The 22,062-nt window shown below is 39.3% G+C and overlaps 1 protein-coding gene across 13 annotated transcripts in view; it reads left to right on the forward strand.

Moving 5' to 3' along the window:
- wdr27 (WD repeat domain 27) overlaps nucleotides 1-22,062 on the forward strand; it is a 109,131-nt gene that overhangs the window by 19,841 nt on the left and 67,228 nt on the right. For 4 of the 13 annotated variants that reach the window (XM_062975958.1, XM_062975950.1, XM_062975960.1 and 1 more), the window contains exons 15-22: nucleotides 3,686-3,764; nucleotides 5,273-5,347; nucleotides 6,902-7,005; nucleotides 7,263-7,352; nucleotides 9,151-9,272; nucleotides 11,013-11,146; nucleotides 12,143-12,240; nucleotides 14,801-14,922. In XM_062975958.1, the coding sequence (XP_062832028.1) occupies nucleotides 3,686-3,764; nucleotides 5,273-5,347; nucleotides 6,902-7,005; nucleotides 7,263-7,352; nucleotides 9,151-9,272; nucleotides 11,013-11,146; nucleotides 12,143-12,240; nucleotides 14,801-14,922 (824 nt within the window). Of the gene's footprint in view, nucleotides 1-3,685; nucleotides 3,765-5,272; nucleotides 5,348-6,901; nucleotides 7,006-7,262; nucleotides 7,353-9,150; nucleotides 9,273-11,012; nucleotides 11,147-12,142; nucleotides 12,241-14,793; nucleotides 14,923-15,614; nucleotides 17,057-17,393; nucleotides 17,882-22,062 lie in introns of those variants that run through there. The other 9 variants (XR_010004550.1, XR_010004549.1, XM_062975975.1 and 6 more) reach the window with 9 other exon arrangements.

The raw sequence follows: 22,062 nt of genomic DNA on the forward strand, positions 1-22,062 counted from the left end.
TGTAGTATTTCATTTATAAGCTGCATAAAGCATCCGCCTCCGTTTTTTAACCCGAAAGGCAAAATTTCGTATTCAAAATGGCCGAATGCGCAGGAAAATGCAGTTTTCCAAGTATCCTCCGGTTTGATCCTTAATTTATGATACGCTTCAATTAAATCCAGTTTAGTAAATATGCTCCCTTTCTTCAATACGGTAATTAAATCCTTGACTAAGGGCATAGGGTATTTATTGTCCTTAGTAATTGCGTTTAAATTTCGATAATCAATGCACAATCTTAGGGAGTTGTCTTTCTTTCTCCTAAATAACACTGGGGCCCCGAGAGGAGAATTGGATGGCTTAATGAAGCCTCGCGCCAGGTTTTTATCAATGTATTTCCTTAATTCCTCCTTCTCCTGCACAGACATGGGATACACTTTTGGTTTGGGTAAGTTTGCTCCTGGGGTTATTTCAATTTCTACTTCTATATTCCTTTTGGGAGGCAATTTACTGGCCTCTTTCTGATTGAAAACATCCACAAAGTCCCTGTATTCAGGTGGCAATAGCTGTGGGTCTATTTCCCCTGCTTCATCTTCCTCGTCCTCCTCTTCTGCAATTTTGCTTATCTCCCATTGCATCTGCTGTTCTTTGAATGCTAGGCTTTTTCCTCTCCAATCTACTTCAGGATTTGCCTGTTCGAGCCATGGTATCCCTAATATTACGTGGTATGTGGCAATAGGGGCTATCACAAAGGATATTCTTCCTTCCCATTTGCCTATTTTACATGGGATTCCTCGTATTTCCTTTGTAGATACTTCCCCAGCAGCGACTGATCCATCTAGCTGCGAAAATGCAATTGGGGAGTCAAGCGCCATCTGCTGGCATTTCAGCGCTCCTGCTAACTCCGGGGTTATAATATTTCTAGAACACCCACAATCCACAAATGCCTTGCAGGTGGCCCGATTTTCTAGCCCTGAGAGGCAGATGGGCACTACTATCATGCGGTTGTCCCGACTCACCAGTTTTTCTGAAGATTCTGGGGCCTGCACCTCCTCTTCCGCGCGCCTCCCGGTTGCTGGCTTGGGCTTTGGGGCTTTTGGCGGCTCCCCCTTCCGGGCCCAGCATTCTGCTGCTCGATGGCCCGTCTTCCCACATACAAAGCATCCCGGTTTAGGTTTGTTGTCGTCTCCTCTGGAGGGAATCCCCGGCCTCCCTCCGGGTCTTTCCTGCTTCCTCGTTTCTCCTCGACCCCTCGCCACCGGTCTTTGCTGGCCGCTGCCGCTCCTGAAGCGCTTTACTTGGGCCAGGGTGGATTCGACGCGCCCCGCTAGTTGAATCCATCCCTGGAGCGTTTTGGGGTCGTCTCTGTGCGCTGCCCAGCTGAAAATCTCGGGGCGCAGTCCCTCTTTAAATAACTCCACTTTGGTCACTTCAGACCATTCTGGTACCCTTTCCGCGAGGTGAAGGAATTCCTCTGCGTACTCGGGCACTGTTTTGTCCCTCTGCTTTATTCCTTTCAGCTGGTCTCGAGCCCTCAATTGCTCTAGCCGGTCTCTGAACCGGTTTTCCAGTGCGGCGAGGAAGCGGGGCACTGACCTCAGGCATGGGTCGCGTCTGGCATGAAGCTGCACATACCAGCTGGCTGCTCCTCGCTTTAGTGTGTTGCCGATGGCTCGAACCCTGCTTGCCTCGGAGGGGAATGTGTGTGCATTGTCTTCCATGTATCCTCTGATGCTAATTAGAAAAAAGTTCAGTTCATCTGATTCCCCTCCGTATTCTAGTTTGAGATCTTCCCTTCTAGGCATCCATTCTGCAGCCCGTTGATGCTGTCTGGGAGGCATGGGGAAGGGTTGCATCAGGTTTCCTCGGGCGGCTCCTTGGAACACGCCGCGCCCCACTCCGGTGGTCATTCTGCGCGGCTCCCGAAAGTCTGCCGCCGCTGTCGGCTCTTCCGCCCATCCGCATACTGGCCTTGCTGTAGCCCCCTCATCTCGCCTTTCCTCGTCGTACGGCACATCCTCCTCCTCTTCCTGGATCCCCCGCTCCTCTCCGCCTTCGTCTGCCAATCCACTGGACCCGATCCCTGGCCCCAGTGGCCTTTCCACCCCGACGCCCATTCGGGGGGTTGGGAGCTCTGTTGGAGATGGCGGCCTCAGAGTTCCCAGGGCTCGCTGATGCTCTACTTCTCGCGCCATTCTGTCCCGGAACTCCAGCTCCCGCCAGTATTCCTCATCTCCCTCGTCCCTTGCCGCCACGGGACTCTGCGTTGACGCTCGCTGGCCCCTCTGGCTCCAATCTCCTTCTTTACTTGGTTCTCTCTCGGCGCCATATCGGCTGGGCTCCTTTTGGAGATTCTCTTCCAATAATGGCACCAATCTCCCCACGGTTTCCGACAGCCTGGATAAATTAGTTTCCAGGATGGATAACCGCAGGGCCACGGTCTCCGGCATACTTCCTCCAGATCCCCAACTGGTTTCTGCAGCCGCAGAGACGCCTCTTCCTCCCCTGGGAATTCTCTGGGTCACGCCGTTCGGCCTGGGGTATCCCGTAGAGGAAGCTATGGCTTGCAGCGTTTCTTCTCTCCTCGGCCGGGCCCCTTGCAAAGGCCTCTCTGCCCCATTTGGGCTTTGATCTCCTTCTTCACTCATTATCACTTCACTGCGAATTCCGCAGGAGGGTGAGAAATGGATTCTCGACTTTAATGTCAGGCTCACTTCAAAGGATCAGTCTGAACGCAGATCAAAGATAGCTGCTCTCAAATTCAATCTTTATTGAAGAATACATGACTTTGGAAAAGTCGAGAATGACCTAATGTTTACATACATCTAATTTTATCACTTCTGATGCAACGTAATATCACACGCAAATATCATCATCAAGCCCCACCTTCTGGATCACATTTCTACCATGATTTCTATTCCCACACACTACAGCAATTATAATTGTTTATACTTTCAACTCTGAGTTCCCAGGCTCATTTTATCTTCTCCCGCCAGGTGCTTGCAGGGTTGTTTTATGTTATGAAGTCAGATTCAGGGCTTGGAAATTCAGCCCTGGGATCTGGCTCCATGACAGTCAAGTTACCCACTTCCTCACTTCCTTAACAGGAAAGAATCAGTACAAGAAGTTGCAAAGTCATGTAATGCAAACACACTTCTCTCACCAGCCTAGTTTAGGAAATTGAATCCAGTTCTCCAGGGGCAATACTACAGCCTTACAGAACCCATTCCTGTAGGCCTGGCATCCATGATTTCACCTACTCACATCTGACAAAGTAGGCGATTGTATGATATCCTTCCTTCAAGTTACCATGGAGTTGTTCTGGGTGTCCTAGCAGAGAAGATACCTCTCTATGAATTTTCTGGATATTGAAGTCAACTTTATTGAAATATCTAGAGGAAGCTGTTAATTTCAATAGTGTTCAATATTGAAATATGGTTTCCTGTTTCCATAAAAACTTCAGGAACATATGCCCTATGGATGGTTTGGGTGGTGGTGGGGAGTTGTACTGTATGCTATTTTTTATATAAAAATAAAACATGCCTTTAAAAGAAAGGATTATATATTATAATTATGAAGTACTTAAAAGATAGAAGCCATGCAGCATGAACTTACTGGTATTCAATATATATATTTATACAATTTTAATAATATTGTGGTTAATACATTTAGTTACTGTTATCTGATTACTGATTTTCCTTTAATTCAGATATAAAGAGCTCTGTAAAAGATCAGCCACTGGTTTTCCATAACAAAATTAAGTCATCAGGTTATACATCAGCACCACAGTGAGTATAAATTTTGGTAGTAAAGTCATTTCAGGAATTGTAGTAAAAAAATTCTTATTTTCTTGGAGAAAGTAGAGTTCTGTTACATAACTATATTGGATGGATCAAAAAATTAGTGTAAAGCAAGCTTAAACTGATTTGGGAGTATGATTATTGAAGAAGAAAGGAAATGCCCATTAGCGAATTTTCTATTTCTTGTTTGTTAGAATTTGATACAGATTTATATAGAGATTTGTGTACACCAAGCATGTCTAAAGCCCAGCTCAGGGGCCAGTTTTGGCCCCAGTTCAAATTTTCACCGGCCCTCTTTCCAGGACTCCCTCCCTCCCTTGCTTCTTTCCTTACTCCTTTCCTCCCTTTCTTGGCTTCCTTCTTCATTTGTTTGTTCCTTCCTTCCTTCTTGGTGATCAGGGCACCAGAAATAGCGGGCTCCTCAGGAGTAGAGAAAGCGAGGTAGCGGCCTCTTGCATCCCTTCTTCAGATGGCTCCAGCCTCGGGCATCCTGTCCCAGTGGCCCTCTGTCTCTCTCTTTCTTCTCCCACATTTTTTTATTCATTTCTTTGAAAATAAAGGTTTCCCAATTGCCCTGCTTGCCCCAAGTTATCGCTGCTACCACTGCTTGAAGGCACACAACAATAACAATCCTAATCCACAACTTGAAGGCACACAACAACAACAGTCCTAATTAACTTGACTCTCTCATCAGCCAAAAGCAGGCCTGCACTTATGAAGTGTGCATACAATGTGTTCATGTTCTTTTCAAATTATAGTCTGGCCCCCCAACAGGCAGATGGACCATGAACTGACCCTCGCCTTTAAAAGTTTGGACACCACTGGTGTACACTATGTCACCCCCCCCCCCCCAAATAGCAGACATTCTCAGTCTTGGCTATTTAAATGCTGTTTTAAATTAAACAGCTGATTTTTGTGAATTGAGTACAATCTCCATAGCTGCATAATGTTTTGTCTGTTATGGGTAGTTGTAGGAAATAGCTGAATTATAAGTCTTCCCTTACATAACAGCCACCTCTCTGGCTTTTGACATTCAGCAGTTATTACCTATACATTTTTAGGCATAGCTTCTCCATCACAGAGGCCAGAACGTTTTAAAAAGAATGTTAAGATTTTATGCCCTGTATTATATTATGCATGTTCTCTTGAATGTGCAAAAGAATCAATCCACAAAAAAACCCCACTGGCTTATACTTCCATTCACCAGCTTCTGAGATTGGAGTGATCTGATTTTTAGTTATTATTCTTGACTCCACTTCTCCCTCTTCAAGAAAAGTTAGCCCTCTGAGTCCCTCTATGAGGGAGAGAGGGTGGGATATAAAACAAAGTAAAGAAAGAAAGAATGAAATTAACTCTTTCCTTCTTTTTTGCATCTTAAAGTGAGTCCTTCCCACGCATCTAGATTTTGTTTGGATGGAACTCCCCTGTTAACAGTATTTAAAATTTAGTTTCATTTGGTCTTCAGTGTTGCCATCTATAGTTATTTTCTCCTGCAGAATGACTATGTTTTCTCCAAAGATGAATACAAAGCCAAAGAGTTCAGTACCAAAAGGCAAGAAAAGTAACAAACGGTAAGTAATACAAGTGCGCTGATAAAGAAAAAGTGTTTATAACATTAAATAGTAGTAGCATTATCTTGCAGCTCCAGTGTGCAAGATAACAAAAAACAACAACTGACTTTTGAAATTCCTTCTTTAGGGAGCAACATTCAGTACACCTGCACATAAATGTGTGCAAGTACTACATTTGATTAATTGCTAATAATTTTCATTGTTTTTTTCTAATTACATTAATTTTTATTTACATACATTAACAACTTACAGTGAAGTAAAACATAAAACAATGAACATTTTACAAACCCCACATTTTGATAACCCCACCACCAAGGCCTGAACAAGTATCATTTCCTTTACCATAAAATTTATAAGTCAACCATTAAACAAATGTCATATCCAAAATTCCTGACCAACAAGGCTGTACCTTTTTCACTTTCTAGAACATATTTAATAAAAACTGACCAGCATAAATCAAAATCAGATCTATTAGCTTTCCCCTGAACACCATTATTTCCATTGATAATTTACCATTTAAGGCTACATTCCATACATCCCCATACCATGCTTCCAGTGTGATATTGGTTACTATCATTGGTTACTATAATTCCTTGCAACTATAAGTCTCGCCACTGTGAGTAAAGTAATCACCAATTCTTTCTTTTCCATTTCTAAATTCAACTTTGTGGCGTCCATTAATAATTTATTTATTTATTACACTATTTATATCCCGCCCTTCTCACCCAATAGGGGACTCAAGGCGGCTTACAATAAAACACATATATAAAATTGTACAATACATTGTGAATCAATTAAAAAGTTATTAAATTACATTAATTATTAATTAATCATTACTTTAGCCCTGTTTTCTGAATATATTTTTTCTATTATATGTTGGAAACCCTCTCCAAAACCGTATTTTTTAATCAGAGATTTCAGCCCTGTCCAACCCACTGTATCAAAGGCTTTATATATATCCAATGCAACAGTGCCTATGTGAACTTTCTTATTTTTGGCACTCTCTATAATATTTATCACTCTACGGACCAAATCAGACATTTGTCTTCCCTTAACAAACCCACATTGGTCCGGGTTAATATAATCCTCAACAAATATTTTTAATCTATTTGCCAAAATTGCAGTGAAAAGTTTTGCATCTTGGTTTATTAGAGAAATAGAGCAATAAGAATCTAATATTAATTAATCCTTATCAGGTTTAGGTATCAATATTATCCTGGTATGTTTCCATGAATTTGGTATGGGTTTTCCCCTCAATATTTCATTGAATAACCTCTGTAATTTGGGTACTAGAAATTCTATATAAATTTTATAAATTTCAGTTGGAATAACATCTTCACCTGGCGACTTACCCTTCCTTAATTTGTTTATTGTGTCTTTAATTTCCTCTTGTGTTATAGATTTCTCCATTTCCTTACTGTGTGTCTCGCTTAATTTCTTGCCTGTATTTTGTTCCAGATATTTGTCCAGTTTGGCTAAATCATTTTCATTGTGCACCATAATTGCTTCTTTTATTATTTTCATTTTCTCCCTATTATTTCTACATCCTTAAAGAAGAAATGAAGAATATCCACTTCCAAAATCTCCTCCAACCAAATTTGAGAGGCAGGTTACTGTTGCTGACAAATCAACATCTGTATGCTGTATTCAATATTCAGGTACAGAAAAACTCTTGATGGGTTCAGAATTATTTAATTCCAAATGGTTGCCTTTTGTATGAGATAATTTATGATAGAACTTAAGATTCAACTAAAAACAAAATAGAATTTGAACCCCTGAAATTAGCCCACCTTGAATGCTTCTTCTCCCCACTCCCTACCCCACAGACCTATCCATTCTTAAATGCAATAACTACATTTTTAATGTGCTGGTATATCTGCTGTTTAGAATGATTTGATTAACATCTTATTATTAGGAGATGGAGAGCTCTTGGCTTGTGGTTTAGCTGACAAAACATTGTTGGCATTCAAGTCAAACCTCACAGGAACGCCAACTGTTTATTCAGGTATGTCCTAACATTTGATTCTGGCCTTAATTTAATGAGGAAAAAACTTTTGTAAAATTCCTTCAACCTTTGATGTCAATTGAGTGTATATTGAAATGATTGGGGTAACTGAAAACTAGGTAAATAAGTTGCAAGACGCCAAAGGGATTATCAAATACTTTCTTAAAGTAGACATTTGTCATATAAGCCTAGGCCACGACAACAAGTCTCCAGCCTTGTCTTGTGCTTTCCTACTTGTCAAGTGTGTAGTATTGCTGCTTGTTACATCTGCATCCACTTCAAATCTTGCCACCCCCCCCCCCCACCCCCCCAGCAGAATTGCTTGACTTCTACGTCACAGCAGTTGGGCCTTCTCAACCCAAACAGTCTACCTGTGGGTGCTGCTTAGAAACAGCATGGTTCGACTCCTTGTCTCGGCTGGTCCACAATGCTTTGAGTTAGCCAGGGATTTATGTCTATTACAGGAAACCTAGCACCAGGAGAGTGAAGGAACATTGGAAGATAAGAATCACTAGGGCTGGGAGAAAATGAACAAATCAGGAGACAAAGATTGGTTGTTCTCTGTATGTAGAATGGGTTTCCTAGAAGGCACACAAATTTCTATGTGGGAGATATGTGTATGCCTCTAGTTCTAGGTGATGGAGCAGTGTATTGCTGTGTCCTTGACATTCATTCTTTCTGAAAAATTCCAACTGAAAGGAGCTGGCTCAACCTAGTTTACTTTTAGTACACAAATATTGGCAAGTATTATTTTGCCTTCTCTGCTAACAACCATCTAAAATATATGTTTTTTCTGCTCTTGACTTCAATGCACATTTGGTAGAAGGGAGAAGAGGTTGCAGTGAAATCACTAAAACAATTTGGAGAGGATTTACCAGAGTTAAAACAGCATAATATTTCCAGTTGGGGACACTGTTTTCCAGGGGAGAGAATGTTTGTAGACTCTGGCCACTTCTACACTGCCATATAATCTAGATTCTTAAAATCATATGAGTCTACATTAGCATATAATCAATTTTAAAGCAGATAATCTGGATTTCATATGACAGCATTGAAGAAGCCTCAGTCAGTTCTTACCTATTTGCTCTTCCATAAATCCCATGGAATAATGTATTTTTCAGGGCTTTATGAGTTAAATGGTGGACACCAGATAAGTAGTCATCAATATTCTAAAATGAAAGTATTCCTGGTATTTTCTGGAAGAATTAATGCTGGTTGATACCATACAACAACAACAACCACCACCCATTTTCATTGCTCATTATAATCCCCAGAAATTTATAATCTGGAAATTCACAGTTGTGTATGGAAGGATATAATATCAAGTTAATGTTGCCCAGAACTTTTTCATACCATTTATTCTCAGGTTTTAGAGATTGTGACCAAAATGGTGAATCCTTCTGCAAATTAAATAAATGGCAAAGTAAAATTTCAGTGATGTACACTAGGGGACAGCCTAGGACCTTTAAATATATTAATAATTATAATTTTCACTTTGGGGAAAAATGCTTTTTCTTTTTAAACATTTCCATGTCTCTATCTCCATTTAAGTCAATATTCTTGAAAGTTTGTTACCCAATTTCTTCTATATATTTTTCATTGAGCATTGTACATCAACACTTCTCCTTCCCTTTACTTTAAGTCTATAGAGCTCAACTATGTCAATATACATACACACATATATTTTAAAGTAAAATGAATAGTGATTTCTTTTGAGGTAAAAATATATTGTAATTTATTGATTGATGTGGGAAAAATACAAATGTATTTTCAGATATATGTTTTCCTTATATCTTAGGGCATGATGGTGCTGTTAACTCGGTTGGTTGGAGCCTTGATAACCACTGGCTTGTTTCATCTTCTGAAGACAGAACATTAAGGATCTGGTCAGTCAGCAGTGCAGAGCCTGCTTTATGTCTGGTAATAAATAGCTTGTGCAAATTGGGCAGATTTAAAGAACTATTTTAAATACACTTGCACCTTGAAATCATATTGATTATATGCATTTCATTCATTTCATTATACAGTTTGAGTATCCCTTATCTGAAATTCTTGTGACCAAAAACATTTTGGATTTTGGGATACCAATAGTGAGACTCAAAGATGGAGAGGGACCATAGAGCTGTGAGACCCCCAGGATGGCCAGGGGTTGGGGGCAGGGTGTTGGCTGGCCACCGCACCCCACAAAGAGTCAATCATTCTCCTAAAGAAGGAAAGGCTTTGGGAGGGGGAAGGAGGAGACCCCCAGGACAGCCAGGGGTTGGGGGCGGAGTGATTGCTGGCTGGCCACCACCCATTAGAAGTCTAGCAGCTGACCAAACAAGGGAACAGGAGCTGGTGGCCTGTGTGGGGCAGGGGATGCAGGATTGCCTTGACATAGGCAGGTGCCCGCCCACCTGCCCCACTCACTCCTTAAAAGTTAAGCAGCTGACCAAACAATGTAAAAGGAGCTTGTGGACTGTCTGGGGCAGGAAGCAGTCCGATTGACAAGAATATGCCAACCATGAGGAAGGTGAGCAAAAAAATTCTTTGGACAGTGAGGGAGTTGTGGCAAGGAATGCTTGGGGCAGTAAGGAGGTCAATAAGGCTTTTAGGTACACTTTCAGAACCTCTCCTCTGCTCTATTGATGACCCTGTGGATCCACAGTTTTACTTACCGGGATTACACCATTTGAGAATAAACCTTTACCTCTTTTGGACCTCGTGCAGGCCATAGCCGATATGGCTGGTTGGCTGTTGCTGCTGCAGTGCCCGTCAGTGGCTGGAAGTGGGGTCCCTCAATGGAGCGAGGGAGGTGCAATGCTGACAAGTCTGACTGGGAAGCCAAAGAAGCTCCTGATGAAGAAGAAGAAATCAAACTATGTAATTGGGGCTGAAATACCCTTGCTTGGAAAACTGCTAACTATAAGAAGATCAGGAAACAAACCAAAGGGTTTGAGAGGAAGAAGAGAAGGAAGAGGAAAATAAATTTGAAATAAAAGGTCCCTTCCTTACGCATCATCATAATGGCACCAGCCAGGAATGGATTCGCTGCCACCACTACTTCTTCCTACAGTGTTCCGAGACCTACCGAGATGGCTGCAGCAAATCATCTTCTACGAGTGAAAGACAACAAGCTAACTGGCGGCCAAGCCAGGCCACTCAACTACTTTACCCTTGTTCGGAGAATTGGTTAACTTAAAACCTGTTGCTGGGCCCATGGTTCATATAGTCGAGTCAGTCTAAGAGAGAGTTCACTTCAGAGCCCAAAGACAGAGGCAAAGGCAATGACAAAGGCAAAGGCAAGGCAAACAGACAGAATCAGCACCTCTCAGAGCCAGGACGCAACTGAGCAATGGAGGCGCTCAACCCATTAAATAGGCACAGCTTGCATAAGACATGTCACAGCAGTCTACTCTGATTGGCCCAACAGGCAAGGCTCACAGGAGCCTCCACTATGGTGGAGACTCCTTCTTTGGAGGCTTTTAAGCAGAGGCTGGATGGCCATCTGTCGGGGGTGCTTTGAATGAGATTTTCCTGCTTCTTGCAGGGGGTTGGACTGGATGGCCCGTGAGGTCTCTTCCAACTCTACGATTCTATGATTCTATGAAATAAAAATCTGTATTTTTTATCTGAAGTTGTTTACAGTATATAGAGTTAATTATATGTTTTTGATTTCAGGGAAAGGAACTTTTTCATAAACCCATCAGATCAGCCCAGTTCTATTACATAGATACATTTATACTGCTATCCTGTGGAGCAGAGTTTTATTTGTTAAGATACTATCTGGACACTAGCAAAGATGAGTTTAAACGGTAGGTAAAAACCAAAGGTGTCAAAACTAATGTTAGTAGAAGAGCTCTCTTAGTGGTTGTACAGTCATTGTTAGATAAAGTAGTACAAACTGAGGCCTAGCATAGTGACGTAATGAGTTGTAATAAGAAGCTTTGCACAAGGTAAATCATACTTTTGGATACAGTTGTTACAAGTTTACAGATACAAATATTATTTAAATCCTGTATGCATCTAAAGGACCAGATGGAAGTAATGTAAAAATAATGTATGATTGCAACCTTATTTATTTCAACCAATACAATAAATTCATTGTTTAATGGGGAACAGTCTTAATTAACTTATGGTATATTGATTTATTACTTTTACACATCCACACTAACTGACCACTATAAAGATCTGAAAGACCTCAACCAACCCTTTGAAAATTTAGGGCAAGGGACGTGATTTGCATCTTTCTGGGTCATATTACATTCTATCACATTCCCACAGCTATACATGTGCTTCAGACATTAATGTGACTTTGTACTACATCTGAAAAAGTGGATTTATATCAACAAAAGCTAAAGCCTTAAGACACTACCACATTCTCTTCTCTCCTCGCTTTCTCCTTTTTATATTGAAAAGAATGGGAACTGCTTTAATCAGAATCCCTGAATCACATCAGGGTTCCTGTAAGGATCCTGATCCAATGTGGCCATTGCAAAGGCAATTTGTAGAAATACTCTCAAGGAATAATATAATTATATTTTGAATTCAGCTAAAGGATGCTTTTGCAAACATAGTCTTTCCCCCTCTGGATGGCCATCTGTCAGGAGTGTTTTGAATGCGATTTTCCTGCATGGCAGGGGGTTGGACTGGATGGCCCATGAGGTCTCTTCCAGTTCTATGATTCTATGATTGTATGATTCTTCTGACCAATAAGTTTTCTGAAACATTGTTATAGAGATACCTCTAATGTCTGGGGTACTACTAATGTGTTGTTTTATTATTTGGTGTCATTTATATTATTTATTCAGGTACAAAAGTAAGAGCATTTGCAAATCAATACAGAAATTTCGCATGACATCTACAGTGGAAATTTCCAGTCTTTCAGCTGTAAATGAATTCTATTCTTGTATCCTTTCAACTTATTTCCTATGTTCAGCATTTCAGTAAGACATGCTTGATTTTTTAAATTTTGCTGTTTGATACTTAACAACAGCAACAATAATCCACACCACCAGCTTTAATAATCAAAATTACTAGTGACTCAAACCATACATTGTGATAATCCAACATCTTTATATCTGTTAAATCTACTAATTGTAAGCTCTGTGTTGAAAAATAAAAACCCATTCCTGAACCCTCTATAATGGATCCAGCAAAAATCCAATATTCCATTTTAACATTCTATTAAAACAGAAGCAGGCTAGGAGTGTTGCCTTGCTTGAATTTATTTTATAATTGTATTTTAATTTTAATTGTGATAATTGAATTAGTTTGATTCGGTTTAAATATTTACCGTATATACCCGAGTATAAGCTGGCTCTAATATAAGCCGAGGCACCTAATTTTACCACAAAAACCTGGGGAAACTTATTGACTCGAGTATAAGCCAAGGATGGAAAATGCAGCAGCTACTGGTAAATTTCAAAATGAAAATAGATCCCAGTGAAATTATTTTGAGGCATCAGTAGTTTAAAGGTTTTTGATTATTTACCGTATTTCAAAGAAAAACAGTAAACTAGCTCTGTAAGTGGAAAAGTAAGGTCAAGAAAAACAATATGGTATTAACAATAACTTAATAATAATAATAATAATAATAACAACAACAACTTCATTTGTACCCCGCTCTATCTTCCCCTGAGGACTCAGGCCAGCTTCCAACTTAGTAACAGGCAAACATTCAATGCCTACACAAACAATGCAGAGCTAGATATAGATAGGTTAGGTAAGGGTTTTCCCCTGATGTTAAGTCCAGTCATGTCTCACTCTGGGGGTTGGTGCTCTTCTCCATTTCTAAGCTGAAGAGCCGGCATTGTCCGTAGACACCTCCAAGGTCATGTGGCCGGCATGACTGCATGGAGCGCTGTTACCTTCCTGCCAGAGCTGTACCTATTGATCTACTCACATTGCCATGTTTTCGAACTGCTAGGTTGGCAGGAGCTGGAGCTAACAGCGGCCGCTCACACCGCTCCCGGGGATTGAACATATGCATTTCCCCCTGAAATGTTTGCAAATCCTCTCTCTATATATGCATTTTCCTCCTGTAATATTTACAAGCCCTATATATTTATGTTTATATCGATCTAGAAATCTGTGTGTGTGTGTGTGTGTGTGTGCATGCATTTCCCCTGTAATATTTTCAAACCCTATATTCATAGATATCTATCTAGACATCTCTCTGTATATAGATAATTATATCTGTATAGGGTTTGTAAAGACTTGCAAACATGTGAGGCAAAAATTCATATATAAAATAATGTATACACATAGATATACAGGTACATGGAAATCTCTAGATATATATATGTATATAGGATTTGCAAAGACTTCCAAACATATGAGGGGGAAATTCATATATAAAATTAATGTAGATAGATAAATACTAATATAAAGGTACATAGGGATTGTAAAGGCTTGCAGGGGGAAATGCTTATATATCTGTAGCAGAGATTAACAAATATTTCAGGGGGAAATGCTTTTATAAGTTTAATGGATATATATACTGTATATTATTCTTCCTGACTTGCAAGGACATCTTTCCCTTTTCAAAACATTCCCTTGGTTAAGAGCAGGGAGGCTTTGGAAAAGTAAACACTGATAAGGGAGGGTAAGATGAGAGATAAATATATCGTATATTGCAAGCAATGGCCTCCAGGCTCCGCTGCCGGCTTGACCTTGACCTGATTATAAGTCAGGGGAGGCTTTTTCAGCTCATAAAAAAGGCTGAAAAACTCAGCTTATCTTCGGGTATATATGGTACTTTTTATAAGCTTTTAACTGTATTGCTTTTAGAGTTGTTAGCCACTTTGGGGGGAAAGGCAGATAATCAACCAATAAATAAATAAATAACATAACATAACATAACATAACTGTTACACTGAACTCGTAGTGTAGCGTGGAAGCTTCCTAGACAAGAAATGCTGGCCATTATTCTGTGGGAAAGGATGGTGTTGGAATCTTTCTGCCATTACGTTTGGACATTGGGAAACAATGATGGCAGTGTGGTGTGCCACATCCAGCACCATGCAAGCATGTCATTGCTGATTACATGGTCACCTTGATGCACAAAGGATCTGATGATCTCAATCAAGACATTGGTTAGCTTATTGAGCGTGTACATGCACAGGGCTAGCCAGGGCACTCCACACTCATGTCTGCTTTCTAGTTGCTGAAGTTAAAAGAAGGAGCACCATAGATTAAAGAGTATGCCATATTTTGACAAGCTTAACATCTCATCCTTTTGCTTAGCTGGTTAAACTCCAGCTTAGCATTAATGTGCTTGTCTCTTAATTGTTTAATTAGAACATGTTGATTAAAACAAATTAGGAACGCATTTTGGTATAGTTTGATGTCCCATATTTCTTTACATGTTATAAAATGTGTGCATATGAAGAAGATGGCAAATATTTATTTTTGTTCTAGTAATCCCACAATTGAGTTAACAGAACTTTAGCCTGAAGAGATAACAGATATTGTTCTGGCAGCTGGCAGCAACCGAGCACTAGAAGTGTTTGACCTCAACGTTGGCTGTAGTGCAGCAGTAATAACAGATGCTCATTCTAGATCAGTTCACCAGATTTGCCAAAATAAGGTAGGCACGTGACCCTCTATGAACCTTTTATTAATATTAACATATTATAACAGTTTATAAATGCAAAGGCACATTAGGAACACTATTCTTGTTATTGCTATATCTGAAATTTCTGCTGGGTGGAAAGGAAGAAACTTTTCAAAACGATTCTACCTATGGGAAGATAAAAAGTTTATATACCTGACATGTTGGATTTAGAGAAGGTATAAGGGTGAAGTTTCTTAATATCCCCAAAGCACCAGATCCTGTCTGACCTTGGAAGCTAAGCAGAGTTAGCCCTAGTTACCATTTGCATGAGGAGGCGTACCAAGTATTGTAGGCTATATTTCAGAAGAAGATACTGGCAAAACTACATTTGAACAGTCCTTTTCTAAGAAAATTCTATGAAATAGAGTCGCCATAAAAAGGCTACTTAAGGTTACGTACACGACGACACATGCACAAAGGTATAGGAGCAGGACTGGGTAATTGCTAATGATTGAAAGTAACATTGTGCCTCATATGACCCTTCCCTTACCCCTTGTTCCCCAAAATTTAAAGTTTTTTTGTTATCATAATCAGTAGTAATATATTCCAAGATAGCCAATAGAACCACATTCCATGCGATTGACCAATTCATCATGTTTTGGGATGCACTTGCCTCTTCTAGCCCTCTAAAATCTTTCCTGTGGCTGATATGAATTCGTCTGCAGGACAAAATGTGATCAGAAAAAGAAGATTTGATCCCTTTGCAATTTGAAAAAAGTCTGAAGGAAGATCGCTAAAGACCTTAAAAAGGACAAGGAATTCCAAAATCTAATCAAACTTGCTTCCATAAGTTTCAGATATGCTGTTGACTAGTTAGAGTTGAACATTCCTGTTTGAAGTGAGGGCAAGGAGTTTTGGGGCCACTCAGCTGCCCTGAGTCCCCTTGGGTGAGAAGGGCGGGGTAGAAATGTTGTAAATAAATAAATAAAATGACTATGGGCTTCATGAAGCTTAGGGGTTACACTTTGTTCAGCCCCTGTTTAAGCATTGCTTCCCAGTTTGCATCATTTTGGATCCATTGTGAAGTTCTTAAGCTGTTGGATTTTATCAAAGAGAGAAATAATATGATCGTTCAATATAAAGGTCAGCATAGGAAGACTATTGTGTGTTAGAGAACTGACAATAATCTGCAAATTCTATTTGAAGAAGGAAAGACGTTGCAGAATAGAGTATTCCTGTTCAGGTTTTCAGTGAGCCTTTCTTCAAGTTTTATCTCAACCTCCTGGGAGCCTCTGGTGGCCTAGGGGATAAAAGCCTTGTCACTTGAAGGTTGGGTTGCTGTCCTGAAGGCTGCCAGGTTCGAATCCCACCAGGGGAGAGCGCAGATGAGCTCCCTCTATCAGCTCCAGCTCCATGCGGGGACATGAGAGAAGCCTCCCACAAGGATGGTAAAACATCAAAACATCTGGGCGTCCCCTGGGCAACGTCCTTGCAGACGGCCAATTCTCACACTCCAGAAGTAACTCCGCTTGCTCCTGACAAGAAAAAAAAAATCTCAACCTCCTTGACATTTCCCCACAAATGGTCCACATCCTGGGATCTTGGAACATGCTTTGTCTTCTTTAGTCTGCTTTTCCATCTCCCCAGCTCCCAACCTTAAGATTTTTTTTGTATTTTTTTTTATTCTAGTCCATTACCATTAGCCCTTTGGGATGTTACACAATGGCATACAATCTGTCATACTCAATATGTTGAAATCTGTGAATATTGACTTGAACCCTGATTGTATTTTATGGTCATAAACTCTCATTGGTTTCACTTAAGTATATTTCCAAGCACTCATACTTAGGTCAGAGTTTTAGTTAAAATATTTTTATGATGTTGGATTGGCATCATTAGAGCTAAAATAACATAATTATTACAAAAAGTAGTCTGTCAGCAGTTCCAGTTAATTCAGATGTTCTTTTAGTATTTATGCAACTCCTTAAAACATTCACTCTGAGCTGAAGTTTGTTTTGTCATAATCAGAAAGGGGAAAGTAGTCCCTAAATTTAGTCTAAATAAATTCCACATTCTACATATCGGAAGTGCAAAACACTTTTTGTGGTTTCCAATATTTCTTGGTAATCCATAAATCAAAAATTTAAATACATTTTCAAAGATGTTATTTCAGACTATTTTTTATATTATTGTCATGAAACTAGATCATTCTTTTAGATGTTTGCTATAGATAGAATTTCAGTAAAACAAACACCATTAAAAAGTTACATAATCTGTCACATGGCAGGGAATAAATCCAAATAGTAGCTTTGCACAGATCTTCCTTAATACCTCTAACCCTTTTAAATTATTACTATGCATTACAATTTGCAAGTGTGACTTGTATGGCTTGGCAAAGGCACATTGCAGAAGCCACATCTTACTTTTCCTATGGTGAAATGTTGGTGGGAAGCATCCATCTTCATGAATTTCAAATGGTTGTCCATTTCAATCGTTCATCATAGGGCCGGAGCCCCCGATTAAACCCTTGTGCTGGTAGGACTGCTGACCGACAGACTGGTGGTTCAAATCCAGGGAGAGCGGGTGAGCTTCTTCTGTCAGCTCTAGCTCCCCATGTGGGGACATGAGAGAAGCCTCCCACAAGGATGGTAAAAACATCAAACATCCTGGCTGTTAATGTGGGATTTGTGTATTGGTAGTGTTTAAATGAAATTTGTGTCTTGTCTGTATTGCATTCTGATTGCATCATCCAGAGTGTAACAGAGTCTCGAAAGAGTTAATTACTGAGAAGCTGTGATGTCCTTGGTATGTGGCTGGAACTGGGGAGTGTCCAGACACAAGTGTGTGTGCATTGCTGATTGCATCAGTTCTGATCTGTTCTGTTCTGAGTTGAGTTGAGTGCTGTCTGCTGAGAGTGAGAGTCCTATGTCCATTGTCTACAAGTCTGTTTGTCTTGATTACTGCTTACAGTAAAACTTTGTATATAGTTTTACTAACGTCTCTGGGTGTCACTTTGTTCTGCGTTCCACTGACTCCATCCAACTACTGCTGCGTTGCAATTACTCTGACACTGGCATCCCCTGGGCAACGTTCTTGCAGATGGCCAATTCTCTCGCACCAAAAGCGACTTGCAGTTTTTAAAATCGCTCCTGACACACACACACAAAATAATAATCATAGGGCCATTTCAGAGGATGTGTTTTTTTATATCTAAGAACCCAGCAGCATTCCTATGGAAGTTTTGTGATTGTATTCTTCCTTTCATGACACATGTATGCAAACTTCCCAGCAAAATGACAGTCATTTATGTGTATCAGATGTGAGCAACTGTGGAAGGCCACGTTAATCTATCTGCTCCAACCAAATTCTATGTGTGTGTAGCTGGGTAAAAGAATAATCTGACACCCTTCAGATTGCCATGTGTGTGTTCATTTGTGAAGCACATTTGGGAACTTTTCTTATTACCGCTGCATCCATGCTTCATGACTGCATCTTTATGTGTGATGTGATAAATGGGACAAAAAGCAACAAAACCACTTGCCAATCTTGATAAAAAAGAAATAAAGAATAGTTTTGAGGGGATATGCAGTTTCTAAACGTACTTAAACCTTAGCACCCTGTAACCAAAGGAATAGAATAGAGTTTGTTTCTAAACATCTTAAAGCACATTTTAAAGTAAAAGCAACATAATGATATGACTATGTATATAGTTGTCTGACTATACAGTGTTTCTGAAAAAAACAAAAACAAAAGGGATAATTTAACAGTAACCAGCATCTGCCCCTTTGAAAGCCAGCGTGATCCATTCTGCCCTAATGCTGACTCTGGGCTGTTGCTTTCACCATCCTCAGCTGCTCTCTGCATGGTCTTGGCATGGATAAGCGGGCTACAGAGCACTGGATACCAGTTCTGCCTTTTAATCCTAGCAGCATCACTTTTTCCTTAAGCATTGTACAGTAGACTCAGTTAACTGGCTCCCATGGGGATTGATAGATGCCGGATAAATCTAGTTTCTGGTTACTTATAGAATTACTATTGCAATAACTCTAGCTGATACTGTCACAGATACTATACCTCATATTACTTAACGTAATATAGTTTTACTGTATTAGAAAAAATGACTTTACTGTATTATAAAGAAATTGGTTTTATTTTTATTTTTAATTTAAAGTATTATGATTATCCTAAAACATGACAAAATGGTCAGTCACTTGTAGTATGGTACTATTGGCTATCTGGGAACCACAACAACAAATAATCATATTATTTCTTTGGGTTTTTTTGTTTGTTTTTTTGCTTGAGAGTTCTGGTTGCTTGAGCTCCAGTCAACTGAGTTTCTACTGTACCTTATTTTCTGATTTACTGAGGTATGGCAATGTGGTACTTCATATGTCAAAAATGCTTATTTAGATAAGAAGAAAATCCTAGCCTTAGAAGGGGAAGACCTACGACTGGGGTGGCACAGTTATTTATGGAAAGGGAAAATAAAGGTAGAAAAAAGCTTTAAAAATCACTTTATAAGGGCAGCATTGATAAAAACATGGGATAAATATAGCAACAGACTGTATACAAAAATTCCTATGTGGTACTCACCACGCGAAGCAATCCACACGCGAGAAACCCCAAGTGGAAAGTGGTTCACCTACAAACAAATTTTAACAATTAACAACCAAGAGGTCAAGCTAAAATCATATGAGGAGATTAGAGAAATTGAACCAACCATATACTGGCTCCAGTATTGGCAGATCAATGAAGAATACAAAGAAGATTAAAAAAAGATTTGAAATTCAGGAAACATTTTGGGACAAAATATTACAGATAGACAAAAAAATAATAAAAATAATATACAATTACTTATTTGGGCAACAGAGAAAGAGCAAGTAAAGGAAGTGATGGTGAAATGGGTCAGAATAGTAGGACACGCCATCAGTATGAGTCAATAGGAGGAGATATGGATAAAGAAATTAGAATATGTATATGCAGTGGAGATCAAGGAGAATTGGTACAAAATGTTCTACATGTGGTACTTAACTCTAAAGAAACTGGCATTATATAATAAAGGAAAAACAGATGAGAAGTGTTGGAAATGTGGAAAGAAAATTGGTACTTTCCTCCACATGTGGTGGGAGTTCAGAAGGGTAAAAAAAAATTCTGGTACGAAGTTTATAAAAAAAGGACAAAGATCTTACAAAAACAATTTGAATTCAAGCCAAAACTTTTTTATTGGGAATTACAGATCCACATGTAGACAAAAATACAGACAAACTTATATTTTATTTAACGACAGCAGCTAGAATTATATTAGCACAGAGATGGAAAAGTGAGGAAGCTAATACTGAAAAATTGATCTCTAAAGTATTGGACATTATGAACATGGATCTTCTTACACAAAAACTGGCCCAGGATAGAACACTGTATGGTTCTCTTCTTCCAGTTGTGCTGTGGGTAAGTCTTCCACAGAAGAAAGCACCAAGACACACGCTGGTAGATTCCAACAGGTTTTATTGTACAGAATACCAGAATCTTCTCTGTAGCCCATTTATATAGGGGCTCACACATACCAGAGGGTAATTGAGGTTTTATGGTGGTCCGTTTTATGGCTGGCATCTGTTCTTTGTCAGCGCTTGGTCTGTGTCCGGAGATGTCAAAGATCAGAGCTCATGACAAACACCAATTAACAGAACGGATTGGAAACCACTGATAGATTACTTACAAAAATAAAAAATAAACATGTATATAAAGTTAGATTATTGAGAAGCCCAGGGTGATTCTAAAAGGCAAATGTATAGTTATCTATGCAATTACAAAGGATAACATAATGGAGGGGGGGGGGGAAATGCCACGGTACGGGCTCTGGAAGCAGTAGGAAAATTATAGCAACTGTGTTTATTGTTTTTTTTTTAATTTCCCCCCCTCTTTTTCTCTACCTGCTCTTTCTCCATTCCTCGTATTCCCTGCCCGACCTGCCCTCTCTCCCCTCCCCTCCTTGTTCATCCTTCGTTTTTTTCCAGTTTTACTGTATCAAGAAAAATGATATCTATATGTTAAAGAAAATATAACATTGTTGCTTACAAATCTTGCAATAAAAATGATTTATAAAAAATTAAGAAAATCCTGTTTGTGGTAAAAAAAAAAAACCAGAATAAAAAGAAAATGGTATGTGCTGATTGTACTAGTTTGGTGAGCTGTGCAATATGTGAAATTTTGATTCAACTGTTCAGAAAATTCAAAGGAAAGCAAAAGGCAGTTCAATCAAGTCTTTTACAAAAGCACGGATCTTGTTGTTATGTTTGCCAAGATAACAGTGATTCCATATGTTAGTAAATCCCAAGTGAACCATAGACTTCAAGTGAATTTCAGTCTCATAGTGATAAATTTTATCAAAATGTCAGAATTGGGTTGCTTCTCTACTTCAAACTTGGACAAAGACATGGAATTCACAACCATTATCCACGTTTAAAAAGTTTATCTGCAATTTATGCTTGTATTTTAAGGATTGCAGACAGGTTGGGATAGTATAGTCATTCCCTCCTGCCTGTGTTTTACTCCCTGCTCTGTTTGAGCTCATTGGTCAGGCTACAGACAGCAATCCATTCTTAGTTCTGAATATCTTTTTCTTTTGTGGTTTTAAAACAGTTCTTTAAAATGACTTTAGCATAGTTTTTGTGGTTTTTCTGAAAGACTGGACTGGTATAACACTTAGCTTTGCTAAACTCCTGCCGTATTATTTGTAACACATTTTATGCTTTTACTTTTTCTGGCAGTTCTTTTTGCTCTTTCAGCAAAGTGATTTCAAGTTACTTTAGCAGAGCACATTTTAAAGCTGTGGATATACATTCAAACAGGGAGAAGAATTGGATCTTGTTTTTCTGGAAAACTGGAGATGATAATGCTAAATCAGTTTTGTAGTTTTGTAACACCATTATTATTATGCATAGTGGAAAAATGCAATAGCCACAATCTGGCAAATCTCTTTAAATTAATAACACCTTTAATATTATGCACAGTGGAAAAATGCAATAGTCACAATCTGGAAAATTCCTTTAAATTAAAAATAAAAGCTTTGCAAAGCTATTGATAGAGAATTTAAACATTTTAGACAACAAGTTCACCGTCTAAGAAAAAATAAAATGCATTCTTAAACTACCTGATCATGACTTTGATTATACGTGT

The sequence above is a fragment of the Anolis carolinensis genome, chromosome 1, assembly GCF_035594765.1.
Source record: "Anolis carolinensis isolate JA03-04 chromosome 1, rAnoCar3.1.pri, whole genome shotgun sequence".
In the NCBI taxonomy this organism is placed as follows: Eukaryota; Metazoa; Chordata; class Lepidosauria; order Squamata; family Dactyloidae; genus Anolis; species Anolis carolinensis.